General features: G+C 42.3%; 1 protein-coding gene and 1 long non-coding RNA gene across 3 annotated transcripts in view; both read left to right on the top strand.

The window, feature by feature from the left end:
* The first annotated feature begins 1,479 nt into the window (after nt 1–1,479).
* Nucleotides 1,480–5,734, top strand: LOC139536963 (uncharacterized). 2 transcript variants are annotated; one of them, XR_011667435.1, is made up of 4 exons: nt 1,480–1,973; nt 3,624–3,722; nt 3,826–4,231; nt 5,053–5,734. It is a non-coding gene; the product is annotated as an uncharacterized lncRNA (long non-coding RNA). The 2 variants fall into 2 exon arrangements; XR_011667434.1 differs by having other exon boundaries at nt 1,482–3,722.
* A 6,490-nt stretch (nt 5,735–12,224) lies between these two features.
* Nucleotides 12,225–18,744, top strand: part of LOC139536962 (GDNF family receptor alpha-4-like) — a 53,068-nt gene continuing 46,548 nt past the window's right edge. The window contains exon 1 of the mRNA XM_071337733.1: nt 12,225–12,824. Within this exon, the coding sequence (XP_071193834.1) occupies nt 12,716–12,824 (109 nt within the window). The 5' untranslated portion in view covers nt 12,225–12,715. The remainder of the gene's footprint in view (nt 12,825–18,744) is intronic.

Raw genomic sequence — 18,744 nt, 5'->3', positions numbered from 1 at the left:
CCAACAAGTGTCACGGGACTCGTTTCAATTTGATTATGCTGATGTGCACTGTTTGAACTACAACCTAACAGTGGTGGAAAAGTACTCAAAAGTCATACTTGAGTGAAAGTAAAGATACCTTAATAGAAAATTACTCAAGTGAAAGTCATCCAGTAAAATATTACTTGAGTAAAAGTCTAAAAGTATTTGGTTTTAAATATACTTACTGTAAGTTTCAAAAGTATGAAAAAAAAAAAGTACGGCTATGGAACCCTGACCTGTTCACCGGACATGCTATCTGTCCCAGACCTGCTGTTTTCAACTTTCTAGAGACCGCAGGAGCGGTAGAGATACTCTTAATGATCGGCTATGAAAAGCCAACTGACATTTACTCCTGAGGTGCTGACTTGCTGCACCCTCGACAACTACTGTGATTATTATTATTTGACCATGCTGGTCATTTATGAACATTTGAACATCTTGGCCATGTTCTGTTATAATCTCCACCCGGCACAGCCAGAAGAGGACTGGCACACCCTCATAGCCTGGTTCCTCTCTAGGTTTCTTCCTAGGTTTTGGACTTTCTAGGGAGTTTTTCCTAGCCACCGTGCTTCTACACCTGCATTGCTTGCTGTTTGGGGTTTTAGGCTGGGTTTCTGTACAGCACTTTGAGATATCAGCTGATGTAAGAAGGGCTATATAAATACATTTGATTTGATTTAGTGAGTCTGCCAGATCAGAGGCAGTAGGGATGGCCAGGGATGTTCTCTTGATAAGTGTGTGAATTGGACCATTTCCCTGTCAAAATGTAACAAGTACTTTTGGATGTCAGAGAAAATGTATGGAGTAAAAAATACATTATTTTCGTTAGGAATGTAATGAAGTGAAGTAAAGTAAAAGTTGTTAAAAATATAAATGGTAAAGTACGGATACACCAAAAAACGACTTAGTAGTTAAGTAGTACTTTAAAGTATTTTTACTGAAGTACTTTACAACACAGCAAACTAATATAAAACACAAGTGTAACGGGACTCGTTCCTGAGCTGTCTTGTGTGTTATTCAATGTGTTTCTATCGTAGTAAAGGCCAAGTTCAATGTTTTATCAAATAATTAGTTTAGATTTTTTTTTTTTTACCTAAAGGGGTCCTAAAATTCTAAACCAAATAGCTAAATGAGCCATGGTATGACCATCTTAAAACAATTCCATATATTAGCTTAGTAACCCCCCCCCCCCCCCCCCTCCTTCACATGGATCCAGCTGTCCATACAATCAGCTGAGAACCCAAGACAGGGACTGGCTGTATGCCATTTTGGGCCCCCTTGAGTTCTCGAGAGCTAGTGCCATGACTTGTGAATAAGACGAGGCTAAACCTACAACCATGATCTTTATACCTCCATATTTACCCATCTTTATCCCATGCATCGCCTGCATTACTTAGTGACACTCCTCGGCAATGGTTGAACATGTCTAGACATCGCAGAGGAGTGAAACTAAGTAATGCAGGCGATGTCTGGACCTGTCCAACCTCAGCACTGGGAGTGTAGACGATGCTGCTGCACAGGGATCACCACACAAAGGTGAGCAATTCCTTTTACAAAGGCCTATTCATTCACACACAAAAAATGCTTGACAGCAAGTCAGCAACCCAGGGGAAACCCCCAAAGAAAAGCAGAGGAGACAATGGCAAGGATCTGAACAGGTCTCGGATCCGAACCAGCACAGGTCTGTTTGGGTCTGTTTTCCACACTACTTTTCGGAAAGGGTCTGACTGTTCTCGCGTCCATTTGGAACGGGTCTCTGTTTTTTGAAAATGTATTTATGCATATCGGTCAGGCGGGAAAGCCACGGATCCATTCCCAACTTTTTGGACCCGTTAAGACCTCTAACTCCCAAGGAAGGAAGACCCGAGACGCCAGTCTTGGCTGGGCATAAGTTCAGAGTGAATGACCATCTATGCTTGTGTGTGCGTTGCATATTCTGTCCACAAACTCAGGTAAAGTAGCAGAGGCTTTGCACTTTCAGTAAAATGTTGCACCATTTTAATTTCAGTTGCCACTCCTTTGTCTTTGTTTGTCTTTTGTATGTCATTGCATCGTGATATGCTGTTTTCACTCCATCCTCACCATTTCATGCTTTTTTGGCACATTATTTCCTGTTGGTTTGCAGATAAGCCTACTTCTTCTCCAGTGGCCTTGGGCTCTCCTGCACCTACTGTAGGTGCCAGGCTTATTCCTCTCACCTTCAAGAACACCATTAACTTGAACCCTGTGTATAGAAACATTCTGGGAACACGTATGAATGCTGTATTCATTTGTGGAGGGATGAGTACCTGGTCCCCATTGGCCCTGTGGATCCCAGTGGTATTGTGTTGCTACCTGCATCATCTCAAGTAATGATGTTCTCCTTTGTTCCAGGAGCAGTCGCAACAAGAAGTTTATGTTTTACCTTACCAGGCAAGTCAGTTAAGAACAAATTCTTATTTTCAATGACGGCCTAGGAACAGTGGATTAGCTGCCTTGTTCAGGGGCAGAACGGCAGATTTGTACCTTGTCAGCTCGGGGATTCAATCTTGCAACCTTTCGGTTACTAGTCCAACGCTCTAACCACTAGGCTACGCTGCCACCCCAGTTACGGTCCTTCCTGGTAAAGAACAGTCTGTGGACACACTCTACCTATGAATGTGTTTTTAATGATTCTCATTGTGTTTACCACACTCTCTTCTCACCCAGCTCAGGTTGCTGTGTAGCAGTCCAAAGCTTCCATTCAGTGAACGTCCATTCAGTAACAAGGAGAATGTGAACGGATGCATTTTGACATTCAGGGCTACAATATGCTTTATTTAAATTCTGTCATCAGTCAGAGATTGAATCTTTCAATAGCATAAATTATTACGTTTCAGCAACAGCTCAGTGCCCTGTGGGGCTTATTCAACTATGGCCACTAGATGACAGAATGGGATTGCTCAAGTGTCTCCACCTCTGTTGTGGATGTGTTTTTGAGGAGTTACTCATTCTCTGTATCTCACCTGAATTACAATGACTGCATTGCTGTGGTTTCCCCTGTGTTTAGATGGCCCCAGGAAGAGATCTCAGGGCAAGCCAAAGTGTTTTATGCCTATTCCAGACTCTCAGCTCCAAGGTGACAGTGAGCCCTGTGCCTTGGGAAGTCCCATCTACCCTGCATCTCCCCCCTAACCCAGCACTCTCCAGGGGATCCAGATGGATTCATGGAAATCCTGGAGCAGGAAGCTGATGACGTGATCTGGATCTCATAGACTTGTCTTCAGCTCTTGCCCCATTGTGTTAATCTTTGTCACTGAATGGATCATGCAGCGAGGTTTGCACCTGTGTGAATCTTGAACCTGTATTCAATGCACGGTTCAATCTCTGTTGCTACAGCTTTGAATAATTCTTCCCCAGATCTTCTTCCTTTTTTTTCTGTCTTCCAACATGACTCCTTCCTTTTCCCCCAATTTTGAATCTCTCCCCTGCCCTTTCCTTTTCTCATGTGTCCATGGCTTGACGTACATCATGGTTGACACAGTAAGTGTAATGCGATGTAGTGCTCCTCCTAACATAGTGCACCTTACATTTGCAGGAAGATACATTATACCTAAAAATACTTAATTCTCTCATTGTCCCAGATGAGTGTTCTTCTGGAAGGGAAGTTCAGCTGCTTGGTTGAGTCTTTTGCCGTGGTGGACTGCTGTTACCCATATGAGTATCAGGGAGGACACATTATGGTGAGAATAATTCCCTGGGCAGTGCAATCTTTGTTTATATCAATGTGGAGTGTGAACTGAGTGTGTTCGTCTGAGTTAGTGTTATCCCTCTCATCACCTGCAGGGGGCTCTGAGCCTGCCCAAAACAGACGAGGCAGTGGATAGCATACTGTCCCAGAGGCTAAAAGCCCACACATTTGATGAGGCTTGTGTTGGAGCTGCACTGTGAATTCTCCTCCGAAAGAGCACCCAGAACGTGACATACATACCTTTTTGTCACATCCTCCTGTGTGTGTTTTCGTGTCCGTGTGTGTGTATCAAATCTGCAGATTACCTATTATCTGCTTTTGACTCCTGACCAGAAATGTGTTTTTTCTGCATGTATTCCATTTGAGATTAAATCTCTCCTCATGAGAGAGTGCTTTTCTCCTTCTGTAGGTGTCGCCTCCTGCGCAGTGTGGACCACAGCATGAACGAATACCCAGCCCTGCACTATCCTCAAGGGTGGCTACAGAGACTTCTCTCACCAGGTATGGACCTGACAATAAATCAAATCAAATTGTATTTGTCGCATGCGCCGAATACAACAGTTGTAGACCTTACTGTGAAATGCTTACTTATAAGCCCTTAACCAACAATGCAGTTCAAGAAATAGTTAAGAAAATATTTACAAACTAAAAAATGGACATGTGGGTGGCCATTTGATTAATTGTTCAGCAGTCTAATGGCTTGGGGGTAGAAGCTGTTAAAGGAACCTTTTGGTCTTAGACTTGGCGCTCCGGTACCCCTTGTCGTTCGGTAGCAGAGAGAACAGTCTATGACTTGGGGGATTGGAGTCTTTGACACATTTTGGGGCCCTTCCTCTGACACCGCCTAGTATATAGGTCCTGGATGTCAGGAAGCTTGTCCTCAGTGATGTGATGTGCTGGGCGGTATACACTACCCTCTGTAGCGCCTTACGGTCAGTTGCTGAGCAGTTGCCATACCAGGCCTCCTTTTCCCGTAGTCCACGATCAGCTCCTTTGTTTTACACACATTGAGGGAGAGGTTGTTGTCCTGGCACCACACTGCCAGGTCTCTGACCTCCTCCGTATAGGCTGTCTCATCGTTGTCAGTGATCAGGCCTACCTACCACTGTTGTGTCGTCAGCAAACTTAATGATGGTGTTGGAGTTGTGCTTGGCCACACAGTCGTGGGTGAACAGGGAGTACAGGAGGGAACTAAGCACGCACACCTGAGGTGCCCCAGTGTTGAGGATCAGCTTGGCTCCAATACTCAAATAGACTCTGGGCTGTTGGGCAAGGCTGTGATCAGTTTATTTCTCACTCCCCTGGTCTCGTCTGTCTGTCAGGAGCACTGTGAGCCCAAGTCCTACTGACCAATGCACCACGAGGACCACAGAAAGGAGCTGCTGCGGTGCCGCACACACAGCCGAGCCTCCGCCTAGGAGCGCCGCAGACGCCACCACATCCAAACTTTTGTCAAACTCTGAGCCAGTCGTGTCGGGGATGGAGTCCGGGAGAAGAACAGACACTCAGAGGGACAGCTGAGTCCAAACAGTGACCTCGAGATCGTCCGTTTAATTATCCTACAGGAACCTACTTGACTATGTGATAACAAATTGCCCTTTTGTTGTGCTTGCCAGCTTTCCAAATGGAACCCTTTTTCACATGCTGTCATGTAAACTATGCACTATGTCGATGTTCACTGATGCCTTTGTCCATTTTGTAGTATATTTTAATTACAGTAGAGACCGCAGGTCGCCTTTTCAAATTGCTTTAATGTCATTTCCACATTGCAGAGCAGAAAATGGTGGCATTATTTCCAGTGTCAATCATGGATGTATGTTTTTATTATTAATGGGAATCATGACTTAATTTGAGCTCTTCTGAATACCATTTTTTTAACCAGAGTGAATGACCTTGGAGTTTAGGTTGAATAGTTTTTAATGTTTTGATTATATCAGGGACCTGCACATGAATTAATGCATTAACTATGACGTTTATAATTAAAAAACACACCAAAAAACATAACTCTTATTTTAATTATATAATTTCAATGGGTATCATATGGCCCATGGACAGTAAAACCACAACATAAAGGAGAAATCTTTAGAAGTATTTTTTTTATTAGGCTTGTCCTTGTGAATATCCTTATCCCTGTCGGTGCCACAGGTGTGTCTAGTTTGCAGCTGTGATTCCTCCCCCAACACAGCTGGGTTAACTCTATCCCCCTCGCTGTTAAAAAGCCCCCCTCTTCTATGCACAGCAGCTGTAATTGCGGAACAACTGTGGGATTTCACAGGCCCCAAAAAGTGGTATCCGGCTATACTGAAAGCAGATAGGGTGGGAATGGCCATGGTTCAGACTTCAGACCTTTCCCAGGAGGAAGGAAGGCTGGTACTGGCTGGCTGTTGCAGTGAATGACCTTTTGGCAGTCAGTTTTTATGGGTTTTTAATACCACGTATGGGCCTACATACTCATATCTCTGGCAGCAACAACCCAGAGTCCCAGGCAAGGCCATGAGAGGACGGGAGATTTTGGACATTGTTGGAGAAAATTGGGAATTAAGAAATCACATGAGATCAACAGCTATGTCCAAGTGGAGGTATCAAATTGCAGTTTTCAAAAGTCACTTGCTCAACAAAATCATCCTGTCGACTACCATGACTGTATGTGTCTAAAAATGCTTTCTGGTGCGGTGCAATGTTTGGAATATACAGGCTGGTTTCAACTGAGCCAATGGATTTTGAGTTCCTTAATCCCTGCTCCTCAAGTCATGCAGTCCAGAGTGGAGAGGTAACAGGGGGGAAAGTGAAATGATCCATTCCATCTTGTTTATAAGTGGCATTATTAGAGTGGCGATGATGGAGAGATTAGTTATTGTCTGTCAGCGCAATATGCAGGAAGCCCAGGTGCAAAAGCCCAACTGCTAACAGTGAGAGGAAATCCAACCTTATAGTGGACTACAATTTGCTCGTTTTTGGAGTCCAGTTATTTTCTGCAGGGTCAAATTACATTTCAGTAGAGAAGGACATCATGTAGGCCTTCAGAAAGTATTCACACCCATTGACTTTTTACAAGAAAAATTGTGTTTCAGCCAGAATTTAAAATGGATTAAATTAAGATTGTGTGTCACTGGACACACAATACTCCATAAAGTCAAAGTGGAATTATGCTTTTAGACATGTTGACAAATTAATTAAAAATGAAAAGCTGAAATGTCTTGAGTGAATAAGTATTCAACCTCATTGTTATGGCAAGCCTAAATAAATTCAGGAGTAGAAATGTGCTCAACAAGTCACATAAGAAGTTGCATGGACTCCCTCTGTGTGCAATAATAGTGTTTAATATGATTTTTTAAATGACTTCCTCATCTCTGTACCACACTCTGTACCATACTCTGTAAGGTCCCTCAGTCGAGCAGTGAATTTCAAACACAGATTCAACCACAAAAACCAGGCGTCCTTCCTAACTCAGTTGCCAGAAAGGAAGGAAACGGCTCAGGGATATCACCATGAGGGCAATGGGGATTTTAAAACAGTTACAAAGTTTATTGGCTGGGAAAGGAGAAAACTGAGGATGGATTAACAACATTGTAGTTACTCCACAATACTAACCTAATTGACAGAGTGAAAAGAAGGAAGCCTGTACAGAATAAAAATATTCCAAAACATACATGTTTGCCATAAGGCACTAAAGTAAAACTGCAAAAAATGTGCCAAAGAAATTATCTTTATGTTCTGAGTACAAAGCATTATCATTGGGGAAAATCCAACACATCACTGAGTACCAGTCTTCACATTTTCAAGCATGGCGGTGGCTGCATCATGTTATGGGTGTGTTTGTCATCAGCAAGTACTAGAGTTTTTTGGGGGGATAAAAATAAACGGAATAGAGCTAAGCACAGGAAAAATCCTAGAACAAAACCTGGTTCATTCAGTCTGCTTTCTAACAGACACTTGGAGACAACTTCACCTTTCAGCTGGACAATAACCTAAAACACAAGGACAGATATACACTGGAGTTGCTTACCAAGACGACATTGAATGTTCCTGAGTGGCCTAATTACAGTTTTGACTTAAATCTGCTTGAAAATCTATGGAAAGACTTGAAAATGGATGTCTAGCAGTGATCAATAACCAACTTGACAAAGCTTGAAGATTTTAAAAAAAATGAATAATGTGCAATCCAGGTGTGCAACGCTCTTAGAGAATATATATATATACAGTTGAAGTCGGAAGTTTACGTACACTTAGTTTGGAGTCATTAAAACTAGTTTTTCAACCACTCCACAAATTTCTTGTTAACAAACTATTATTTTGAATTTTACAATTCACTGTATCACAGTTCCAGTGGTTCAGAAGTTTACATACACTAAGTTGACTGTGGCTTTAAACAGCTTGGAAAATTCCAGAAAAGGATGTCATGGCTTTAGAAGCTTCTGATAGGCTAATTGACATCATTTTAGTCAATTGGAGGTGTACCTGTGGATGTATTTCAAGGCCTAGCTCCAAACTCAGTGCCTCTTTGCTTGACATCATGGGAAAATCAAAAGAAATCAGCCAAGATCTCAGAAAAAAAATTGTAGAACACAAGTCTGGTTCATCTTTGGGAGCAATTTCCAAACACCTGAAGGTACCACGTTCATCTGTACAAACAATGGTACGCAAGTATAAACACCATGGGACCACGCAGCCGTCATACCGCTCAGGAAGGAGACGCGTTCTGTCTCCTAGAGATGAACGTACTTTGGTGGTCGAAAAGTGCAGATCAATCCCAGAACAACAGCAAAGGACCTTGTGAAGATGCTGGAGGAAACAGGAACAAAAGTATCTATATCCACAGTAAAACGAGTCCTATATCAACATAACCTGAAAGGCCACTCAGCAAGGAAGAAGCCACTGCTCCAAAACCGCCACAAAAAAGCAAGACTACAGTTTGCAACTGCACATGGGGACAAAGATCGTACTTTCTTAGAGAAATGTCCTCTGGTCTGATGAAACATAATGACATAATGACCATCGTTATGTTTGTAGGAAAAAGGGGGAGTCTTGCAAGCCGAAGAACACCATCCCAACCGTGAAGCACGTTGGTGGCAGCATCATGTTGTGGGGGTGCTTTGCTGCAGGAGGGACTGGTCCACTTCACAAAATAGATGGCATCATGAGGAAGCAAAATTATGTGGATATATTGAAGCAACATCTCAAGACATCAGTCAGGAAGTTAAAGCTTGGTTGCAAATGGGTCTTCCAAATGGACAATGACCCCGTGCATACTTCCAAAGTTGTGGCAAAATGGCTTAAGGACAACAAAGTCAAGGTATTGGAGTAGCCATCACAAAGCCCTGACCTCAATCCCATAGAAAATGTGTGCGAGCAAGGAGGCCTACAAACCTGACGCAGTTACACCAGCTCTGTCAGGAGGAAGGGGCCAAAATTCACCCAACTTATTGTGGGAAGATTGTGGGAGGCTACCCGAAACGTTTGACCCAAGTTAAACAATTTAAAGGCAATGCTACCAAATACTAATTGAGTGTATGTACACTTCTGACCCACTGGGAATGTGATGAAAGAAATAAAAGCTGAAATAAATCAATCATTCTCTCTACTATTATTCTGACATTTCACATTCTTAAAATAAAGTGGTGATCCTAACTGACCTAAGACAGGGAATTTTTACTAGGTTTAAATGTCAGGAATTGTGAAAAACTGAGTTTAAATGTATTTGGCTACGGTGTATGTAAACTTCCGACTTCAACTGTAGCTTGTCTAACTATCTTAGCTGGCATACGTGCTGGCAAGGTTGGTAGACTTTAGAAAAGCATGCAATAACTAAACGTACTGAATAAGACTCACATTCCTTTCAATCTTTTACACAGGTTTTAGAAGAGATTCATAGTTTGTTTCTTTAAAAGAATAACCTCCAGTCAGGAGGATAGAGACAGCTCAAGAGGTTTGTTTAGATATGCAGAAATATTTTTTTTACAGAGAATGAAGCATAATGATTATGGCTCTAGATTGCAGGGAAAAAGCTGTTTCAGGTGCTTAGGCCCCCTCCTGACCACTCAGCCTGGTCTCATAGACTAGACGTAACATAGTAAATGTACATCCGGGGCACTCAAATTAGTTTGATATGTTACGTTTGCTATGGTTACATAAGGCAGAAGGTTACTTAAGTCAAAAATGAAATGAGGGTGGTAGGGTGGGCGTATAACATGAATGTCTAGCTACCCAAAGGTTGCGTGTTCGAATCTCATCATGGACAACTTTATTATAACTTTTTATCTACTTTGCAACTACTTAACATATTAGCTAACCCTTTCCCTAACTCTTTAAGGTACCTCATAACCTTAATAACACTTTAAGCGAATTCCTAAACCCTCACCTTAACCCTAACCTTATCCCCTAACCCCTAGCCTAGTCAACGTTAGCCACAAGAAATTGGTATTTGTAACATATTGTACGAATTGCAATTCGAAACATATCATAAGAATTGCAATTCATGACATATCATACGAATTGTAATTCATAACATATCATATAAAATGGACGATGGACATCCACAAATTAATAAATACCATATGAAACGTAACATATCATACTAATTGGATATTCTCAGATTTGCTGACAGAATAATACAAACTGCTCTGAGACCAGGTTGGACCACCCCCCAGCCATCCTCATACTTTGAGCACCCTCAGATTTTTGGGGTGCAGGATGTCCCTGCTGGTGGCAGTGGTGGGATAATGCTGCTGTTGCTCAGGCTGGAAGTATTTGAGGTGTATTAGAATCGAGTTCATCAGTAAGTTTATGATACTATGTAGAGGTGATGTACAGTGGGGCAAAAAAGTATTTAGTCAGCCACCAATTGTGCAAGTTCTCCCACTTAAAAAGATGAGAGAGGCCTGTAATTTTCATCATAGGTACACTTCAACTATGACAGACAAAATGAGAAAAAAAAATCCAGAAAATCACATTGTAGGATTTTTTATGAATTTATTTGCAAATTATGGTGGAAAATAAGTATTTGGTCACCTACAAACAAGCAAGATTTCTGGCTCTCACAGACCTGTAACTTCTTCTTTAAGAGGCTCCTCTGTCCTCCACTCGTTACCTGTATTAATGGCACCTGTTTGAACTTGTTATCAGTATAAAAGACACCTGTCCAAAACCTCAAACAGTCACACTCCAAACTCCACTATGGCCAAGACCAAAGAGCTGTCAAAGGACACCAGAAACAAAATTGTAGACCTGCACCAGGCTGGGAAGACTGAATCTGCAATAGGTAAGCAGCTTGGTTTGAAGAAATCAACTGTGGGAGCAATTATTAGGAAATGGAAGACATACAAGACCACTGATAATCTCCCTCGATCTGGGGCTCCACGCAAGATCTCACCCCGTGGGGTCAAAATGATCACAAGAACGGTGAGCAAAAATCCCAGAACCACACGGGGGGGGACCTAGTGAATGACCTGCAGAGAGCTGGGACCAAAGTAACAAAGCCTACCATCAGCATGGGCATTGAAGATGAAACGTGGCTGGGTCTTTCAGCATGACAATGATCCCAAAACACACCGCCCGGGCAACGAAGGAGTGGCTTCGTAAGAAGCATTTCAAGGTCCTGGAGTGGCCTAGCCAGTCTCCAGATCTCAACCCCATAGAAAATCTTTGGAGGGAGTTGAAAGTCCGTGATGCCCAGCAACAGCCCCAAAACATCACTGCTCTAGAGGAGATCTGCATGGAGGAATGGGCCAAAATACCAGCAACAGTGTGTGAAAACCTTGTGAAGACCTACAGAAAACGTTTGACCTCTGTCATTGCCAACAAAGGGTATATAACAAAGCATTGAGATAAACTTTTGTTATTGACCAAATACTTATTTTCCACCATAATTTGCAAATAAATTCATTAAAAATCCTACAATGTGATTTTCTGGATTTTTTTTTCTCATTTTGTCTGTCATAGTTGAAGTGTCATAGTTGAAAATTACAGGCCTCTCTCATCTTTTTAAGTGGGAGAACTTGCACAATTGGTGGCTGACTAAATACTTTTTTGCCCCACTGTATGTGTGAGGTATAGGCCTACATTTAATGTGGTAATCATGTATTTTCTGCCAATTTGATTTTCAGACGCTGATTTCTGACCTATCATATTTTAAATATTTTCCCCAAAAGTACTGTACAGAATATGCATGCACAACTGAGACCTACGTTCGGATGAAATAAAAAATGTAGTCACTCCAGCTCATCATACTGAAGGACATATGTAGCATACTCTATCCTCTCAAAAATGGAGGTATATCAAATAAAATGGGATTGGTCGCATACACATATTTAGCAGATGTTATTGCGGGTGTAGATATGTGTACATCTGTTTTCCTCTAGTGTAATTACAGTTGTAAACGAAATATGTAGCGCTCTTTTAAGTAAACACACACACACACACACACACAAAGTAAACGCACACACACAAAGTAAACGCACACACAGAGAGGCGCGCAGCATCACTGTGGAGTATGGTTATTTTATTCACCGACTTTTTCTGAATGTGTATTAGGCTACTCGGGGGCCAATCACAACACGGCTCTGTGTTTGAGCTGCACCATGCAGTCTGACTATTCTATTTTCAAGTCTTGCAAGCGCAATTGAGGACCGACGACGCAAGGCGACATAAGTGCAATTGAGAATTATTCTAAACAAATTCAGCCTCTGTGTCGCTTAAGCTTTTAGGAAACTTCGGAGGGACATTTTTCTGAAAAGACCGCGGAACGCTTGCAGTGTGTGATGCACGGTATTTGGGGTAACCTATTCTTGACCACTCGTCTAATTATAATATAAATGTAATTTATTTTACTGCAAGTCCTCTCTTTGAAAAAAACGCGATAACTGCAAACGTTGCATCCCTGCGAGTCCACGTTTGGGAATTGTCACAAATTTGCGATAATCGGCTTGGCTTATTCACTCAGTCGATCCTGGGACATACGCGGTGTGGCTGGATGTTGCATGCGGGTCAATGAGCGCGAGGACAAAGTGCCTCCGAAGTCCCCAACTCCCCGACCTCTCTTACCTGATGCCGTGCATGATGATTGTCCTTGGAATACTTCTGAATGTCCTCAGTCATGGTAAGCGAAATTCGTTAGTCACTATAATATTGTTTATTTATCATGTAGTCAATTCTAAAGTGATGAAATATTACCCGGCGCATTTTGCACTAAATGTTCCCCCTTGTTTAGAAAATCCAGTCTCTCCAAACTGTAATGCTGTAAAAGCAGTTATCAAATTTTCTAGTTCTCTGTCACTTTCCAAAAAGGGTTCAACCGATGGACAGTCGGTCTGGGGAGTTATTTTTTTCTAAGGCATCTCCAGGGATCCTAAAAGCGTGCTTCTATTTCTAAATATAGCAGGTCATTGGTTCAGAAAGCACTCACTGGATGAGACAAAAAGTTAAACAGGCTACAATGGTTTTAGTTGACTTTTATAACAATTCTATGACAAATAGAATATTGACAATCCTTTATAATTAGACAATATTAATAATTTACAGTAGGCTAGGCCTATTATTAGTTTTAAAGCGACATCAAAACTCTCACTTCAGCTCAATTCTCTATTTTAGGCAGGAAACTCCCGTTTTTAAAAATGTTTTTAATCAAAGCACTCATTAGGATCAATATGGATAGTGTTTCATGTGTTTTCATGAAATTGCAATTCACACAAAGTTAAGGATTGCATGCAGTGTTGAATGTAGAATTGGATTCATGATCCCTATCCAAAATGAATTCTCTACTGAGGTCATTTTCATTTAGCATATTCATTTAGCACAGGAAACTCATGTATGTGTCCTCTCTTGCTATAGCTGACAACGGAGCTATATATTTAATTGCCGGTTCTATAAAATGTGTTGTAATCTTTCATACCAAGATTTTGTGACTAAAATTGAAGATCTTAAATCAACTCCCAAAGGCATGCGAGAACATGAGACAGTATGATCTATGGATATCGATTCAGTTAAGACCATAGCTCGATGACATCATTTTGAAGGTCTTGTCCTGCTCTTATACTTACACGACTAGAGTGGGAAAAGTGTTCTGCCTGGTCCTTTTACAGTTTTAATCTGCTTTTATGACTTGTTTTCCTGGCCATTCTTTTTTACTGATACAGATAGAGCTCATCATGCTCTTACCCTAGTTAATTGTGATGTCATTGGAAAAACCACTGCCCGCTCATCCAAGACAAGTTATCACAAAGGTGTGAACCAGAAGGCTGCTATCAAATTTAATGCATTCTGCCATGAAAGGCATGTTGTTGGAGCCTGTTGGTGTCAGACTTGATTCACCGGTACCACTTGCCATGCGGAAGCAGAGAGCACAGTCTATGGCTTGGGTGGTTGGAGTCTAATAATTTTCCAGGCCTTCCTTTCACACAGGCTGATATAGAGATCTTGGATGGTAGGGAGCTCGGCCCCAGTGATGTACTGGGCTGTCCGCACCACCCTCTGTATCACCATGTGATCGAGAGTGGTGCTATTGCCATAAGCTGTGATGCAGCCAGTCAAGATGTTCTCAATGGTACAGCTGAAGAACTTTTTGAGGATTTGAGGGGCCATGACAAACCTTTTCAACCTCCTGAGGGGGATGAGGTGCTGTTGCATCTTCTACACGACTGAGTGAGTGTGTGTGGACCATTTTAAGTTCTTATTGATTTGAAGCTGTCGACCCGCTCCACTGCAGCCCCGTCGATGTGGAGGGGGGTGTGCTTGCCCCCCTGTTTTTTGTAGTCCACAATCAGCTCCTTGGTCTTACTGACGTTGAGGGAGAGGTTGTTGCTCCGGCCCCACACTGCCAGGTCACTGACCTCCTTCCTTTAAGCTGTCTCATTGTCGCCAGTGATCAGGCTCACCACCGTCGTGACGTCAGCAAACTTGATGATGGTGTTGGAGTCGTGGGTGAAAAGGGAGTACAGGAGGGGACTAAGCACACACCCCTGTGGGGCCCCCGTGTTCAGGGTAGCGTGGCGGAGGTGATGTTGCCTACCTTCACCATCTGGAGACAGCCCGTCAGGGAGTCCAGGATCCATTTGCAGAGTTAGGTGTTCAGTCCCAGGGTCCTCCGCTTGTTGACGAGCTTGGAGGTGATAATGCTGAGCTGTAGTCAATGAACAGCATTCTAAAATAGGTATTCCTTTTATCTGGAACGGTGAGGGCTGTGTGGAGTGCAAATGAGATTGCGTCTATGGATCTGTAGGGATGGTATGCAAATTGGAGTGGATCTAGGATGTCTGGGATGATGGAGTTGATGTGTGCTATAACCAGCCTCTCAAAGACCTTCATGATTACAGATGTGAGTGCTACAGGAGGGTAGCCATTGTTGCATGAAGCCTTAGAGTTCTTGGGGACAGGAATGATGGTGGTCATCTTAAAACATGTGGGGATTACAGACTGATACAAGGAGAGGTTGAAGATGACTGTGAATATACCTTCCAGCTGTTCTGTGTATGCTCTGAGAAAACGCCCTGGAATACCAATCGGGCCCCGCGGTATTTATTTTATTAAAGACTTTACTCACATCGGCCTCGGAGAGCGAGATCACCCAATCTTCTGGGTCGGTGGCGGCCCTCACACCCGGCATTACATTTACATTTACATTTAAGTCATTTAGCAGACGCTCTTATCCAGAGCGACTTACAAATTGGTGCATTCACCTTATGATATCCAGTGGAACAACCACTTTACAATAGTGCATCTAACTCTTTTAAGGGGGGGGGTTTAGAAGGATTACTTTATCCTATCCTAGGTATTCCTTAAAGAGGTGGGGTTTCAGGTGTCTCCGGAAGGTGGTGATTGACTCCGCTGACCTGGCGTCGTGAGGGAGTTTGTTCCACCATTGGGGTGCCAGAGCAGCGAACAGTTTTGACTGGGCTGAGCGGGAACTGTACTTCCTCAGAGGTAGGGAGGCGAGCAGGCCAGAGGTGGATGAACGCAGTGCCCTTGTTTGGGTGTAGGGCCTGATCAGAGCCTGAAGGTACGGGGGTGCCGTTCCCCTCACAGCTCCGTAGGCAAGCACCATGGTCTTGTAGCGGATGCGAGCTTCAACTGGAAGCCAGTGGAGAGAGCGGAGGAGCGGGGTGACGTGAGAGAACTTGGGAAAGTTGAACACCAGACGGGCTGCGGCGTTCTGGATGAGTTGTAGGGGTTTAATGGCACAGGCAGGGAGCCCAGCCAACAGCGAGTTGCAGTAATCCAGACGGGAGATGACAAGTGCCTGGATTAGGACCTGCGCCGCTTCCTGCGTGATGTTGTTATTGTCAAAGTGTGCATAAAATGCATTGCATTTATCTGGTAGAGAGGCATGGTTGGGCAGATCACGGCTGGGTCTTCCTTTGTAATCCGTAATGGACTGTAGCCCCTGTCACATTCGGCGGGTGTCGGAGCCTGTGTAATATGATTCCACCTTATTCCTATATTCCTATATATTCCGACACCGGTGCCCCCGCACATTGACTTTGTACCGGTACCCCCTGTATATAGCCCCGCTATTGTTATTTACTGCTGCTCTTTAATTATTTGTTATTCTTATTTCTTACTTTTTAAAAGTATTTTCTTTAAACTGCATTGTTGGTTTGGGGCTTGTAAGTAAGCATTTCACTGTAAGGTCTACTACACCTGTTGTATTCGGGCACATGTGACAAATACAATTTTATTTCATATTCCTCAACATTCACATATTTAAATCAGTGTATTTAAATTGCTGTGTTTGTTCAGGACGTTTCTCTTTGAATGATTGTCTTGAACGATGAACAATGTAGTTGTCATTGTTCATTGAGCTGTTCATCAGTCACCCTCCTACTTCTGACATCAATATAATAAAGTTAGAGGTATGCTTGAATCAAACTTAGAATCCCTCCAAAACAAAATGTGAGTCACCAGACCAAACAAAAAAGGAATAACTGTGTGCCTCTGCCCAGCAACTAATAAAGTGGCAAGAAGGTGTCCACATAGCAAGGACTACAATTAGTAGAAAGAACCTTAGGTCACTTTGAAGACTTGGACTCAATGTAATGACACTGGAGCACTCGATCGTCTTTACAATTCTTTTAATGGATCAGAGATTGACAGACAGCCATTTTGCTCCTGAGGCTGACCATTCTTCAGAATGGTCCAGACCCGTCATCTGCAATGTAGAGTTAATCCTGTCAGGTTCCCTGTGATGCCCATTTCTATCCCTGTCTGGTACCTACAAATGATATGGCAAGGGACATGCATAATCTAGTAGTACTATCAGTACTCGGCCACACCTCTCTACCACCTCAGACAGTACACGGTCAGAATAACACCACAACAACATACTGTAAGTGTGCGTTGTCAATGTACCTACAAGTCAAACCTGTTACAGAATAAATCAGGAACACACACTGGTGCTGCTGTTGCTGCTTATGCTAGTCCATTGTATCCAATGATGACTTCCTTTGTTTTCATTTTTGTGTTAAACAGTAATCTATGAGCTCCTTTGTAACTGTAAAATCGAATCCATGAACCCCTTTGTCTATCGCAGACAGGGCATGTCAAATCTTGGTTTTGTGGGGCACACATACACACCGATACGATTACTTCACTGCTACCAGGAGCCATGTACAATATGCACTTATCTCTGGAGATTGATACAAGAAATGATGTCACCTTTAAAAAGTGTCATCAACAACTTCTGGGAGACCACTAAGTCACAAACTGGGCCGCAGCTGGCGGTAATGTTGACATGATGTAAACGCAGATGTTTGAAAGTGACTTCCCAGTGGAGAGGCAAAGACATACAGTACAGTCAGGGAGTCAGTCGGTAGAGGGAACATTTGCATGTGTGTGTTTTGTTGATAACCTTGATTTGGAACACACTGTTGGTCTCCAGGAGCAGATGGCACAGAGCTCTATCCATGGTTGGGAGGGTAGCCCAGAGTGGGTGTGTCTGTCTGTGTGCCATTGTGTGTAAGCCTTGTGTGTGTCTTGCATTTGTATGTGTTTGTGTGTCTGTTTTCTTAGATACATTTTGCCCTCATTGCATGTATATAATTGTGCACATCACATCTTTGGCCTAGGTGAGCATGTGTGTGTTCTTGTGACTTTGTACCAGTATTTGGCTGTGTTCATCAAATTTGTTCCCCACAAGATGCACCCCTCGTCCCCTGCACTATCAAGGGTATGTCTTGACCGGTCTTATTAAATACTTACAAGAGCACAAGACAAACTTCCACACATCCCAGTAGATTACATTTATTTTCATGTTTCCCTCCATCTGACTAATCAATGCATATGTCCTTCTCTTTTTAAGACTGTTCTAAAGAACACAAAGAAAAGGAGAGATTATTTCTGCTATCATCCTGTTACCCTTCCTCTTATCCCCGTCCCTTTATCTTCATCCTTCCATTTTTGTTTGTCAGTATGAATAAGTGAATGAGGTCATCCCTTGCCGTCTTGACTTTTGCCTGTAAAAGGGAATTGATTATCAATGATTTCAAGATTCATTCATATTTCATCATACTTATGATTCAGGTCAAAATAACGAAACAAATGATCTACCTTTGTGTATGTGGCACCTTCAGATTTAATTACTTGACTTGGATATTCTATTTGAAACAAAATAACTCAACTCACACCCTAGATATTTGGGGCTTGCTATATGCCGATTTTTATATATATATTTGTAATAATGACAATTACAACAATACTGAATGAACACTTTTATTTTAACTTAATATAATACATAAATAAAAATTAATTTAGTCTCAAATAAATAATGAAACATGTTCAATTTGGTTTAAATAATGCAAAAACACAGTGTTGGAGAAGAAAATAAAAGTGCAATATGTGCCATGTAAAAAAAGCTGTCCAAAAGTTCCTTGCTCAGAACATATGAAAGCTGGTGGTTCCTTTTAACATGAGTCTTCAATATTCCCAGTTAAGAAGTTTTAGGTTGTAGTTATTATAGGAATTAAAGGACTATTTCTCTCTATACCATTTGTATTTCATATGCCTTTGACTATTGGATGTTCTTATAG

The sequence above is a fragment of the Salvelinus alpinus genome, chromosome 13 (genome assembly GCF_045679555.1).
Source record: "Salvelinus alpinus chromosome 13, SLU_Salpinus.1, whole genome shotgun sequence".
Classification (NCBI taxonomy): Eukaryota; Metazoa; Chordata; class Actinopteri; order Salmoniformes; family Salmonidae; genus Salvelinus; species Salvelinus alpinus.
The sequence above is the reverse complement of the archived record's forward strand: the minus strand, read 5'-3'. Positions and strand labels throughout refer to the sequence as shown.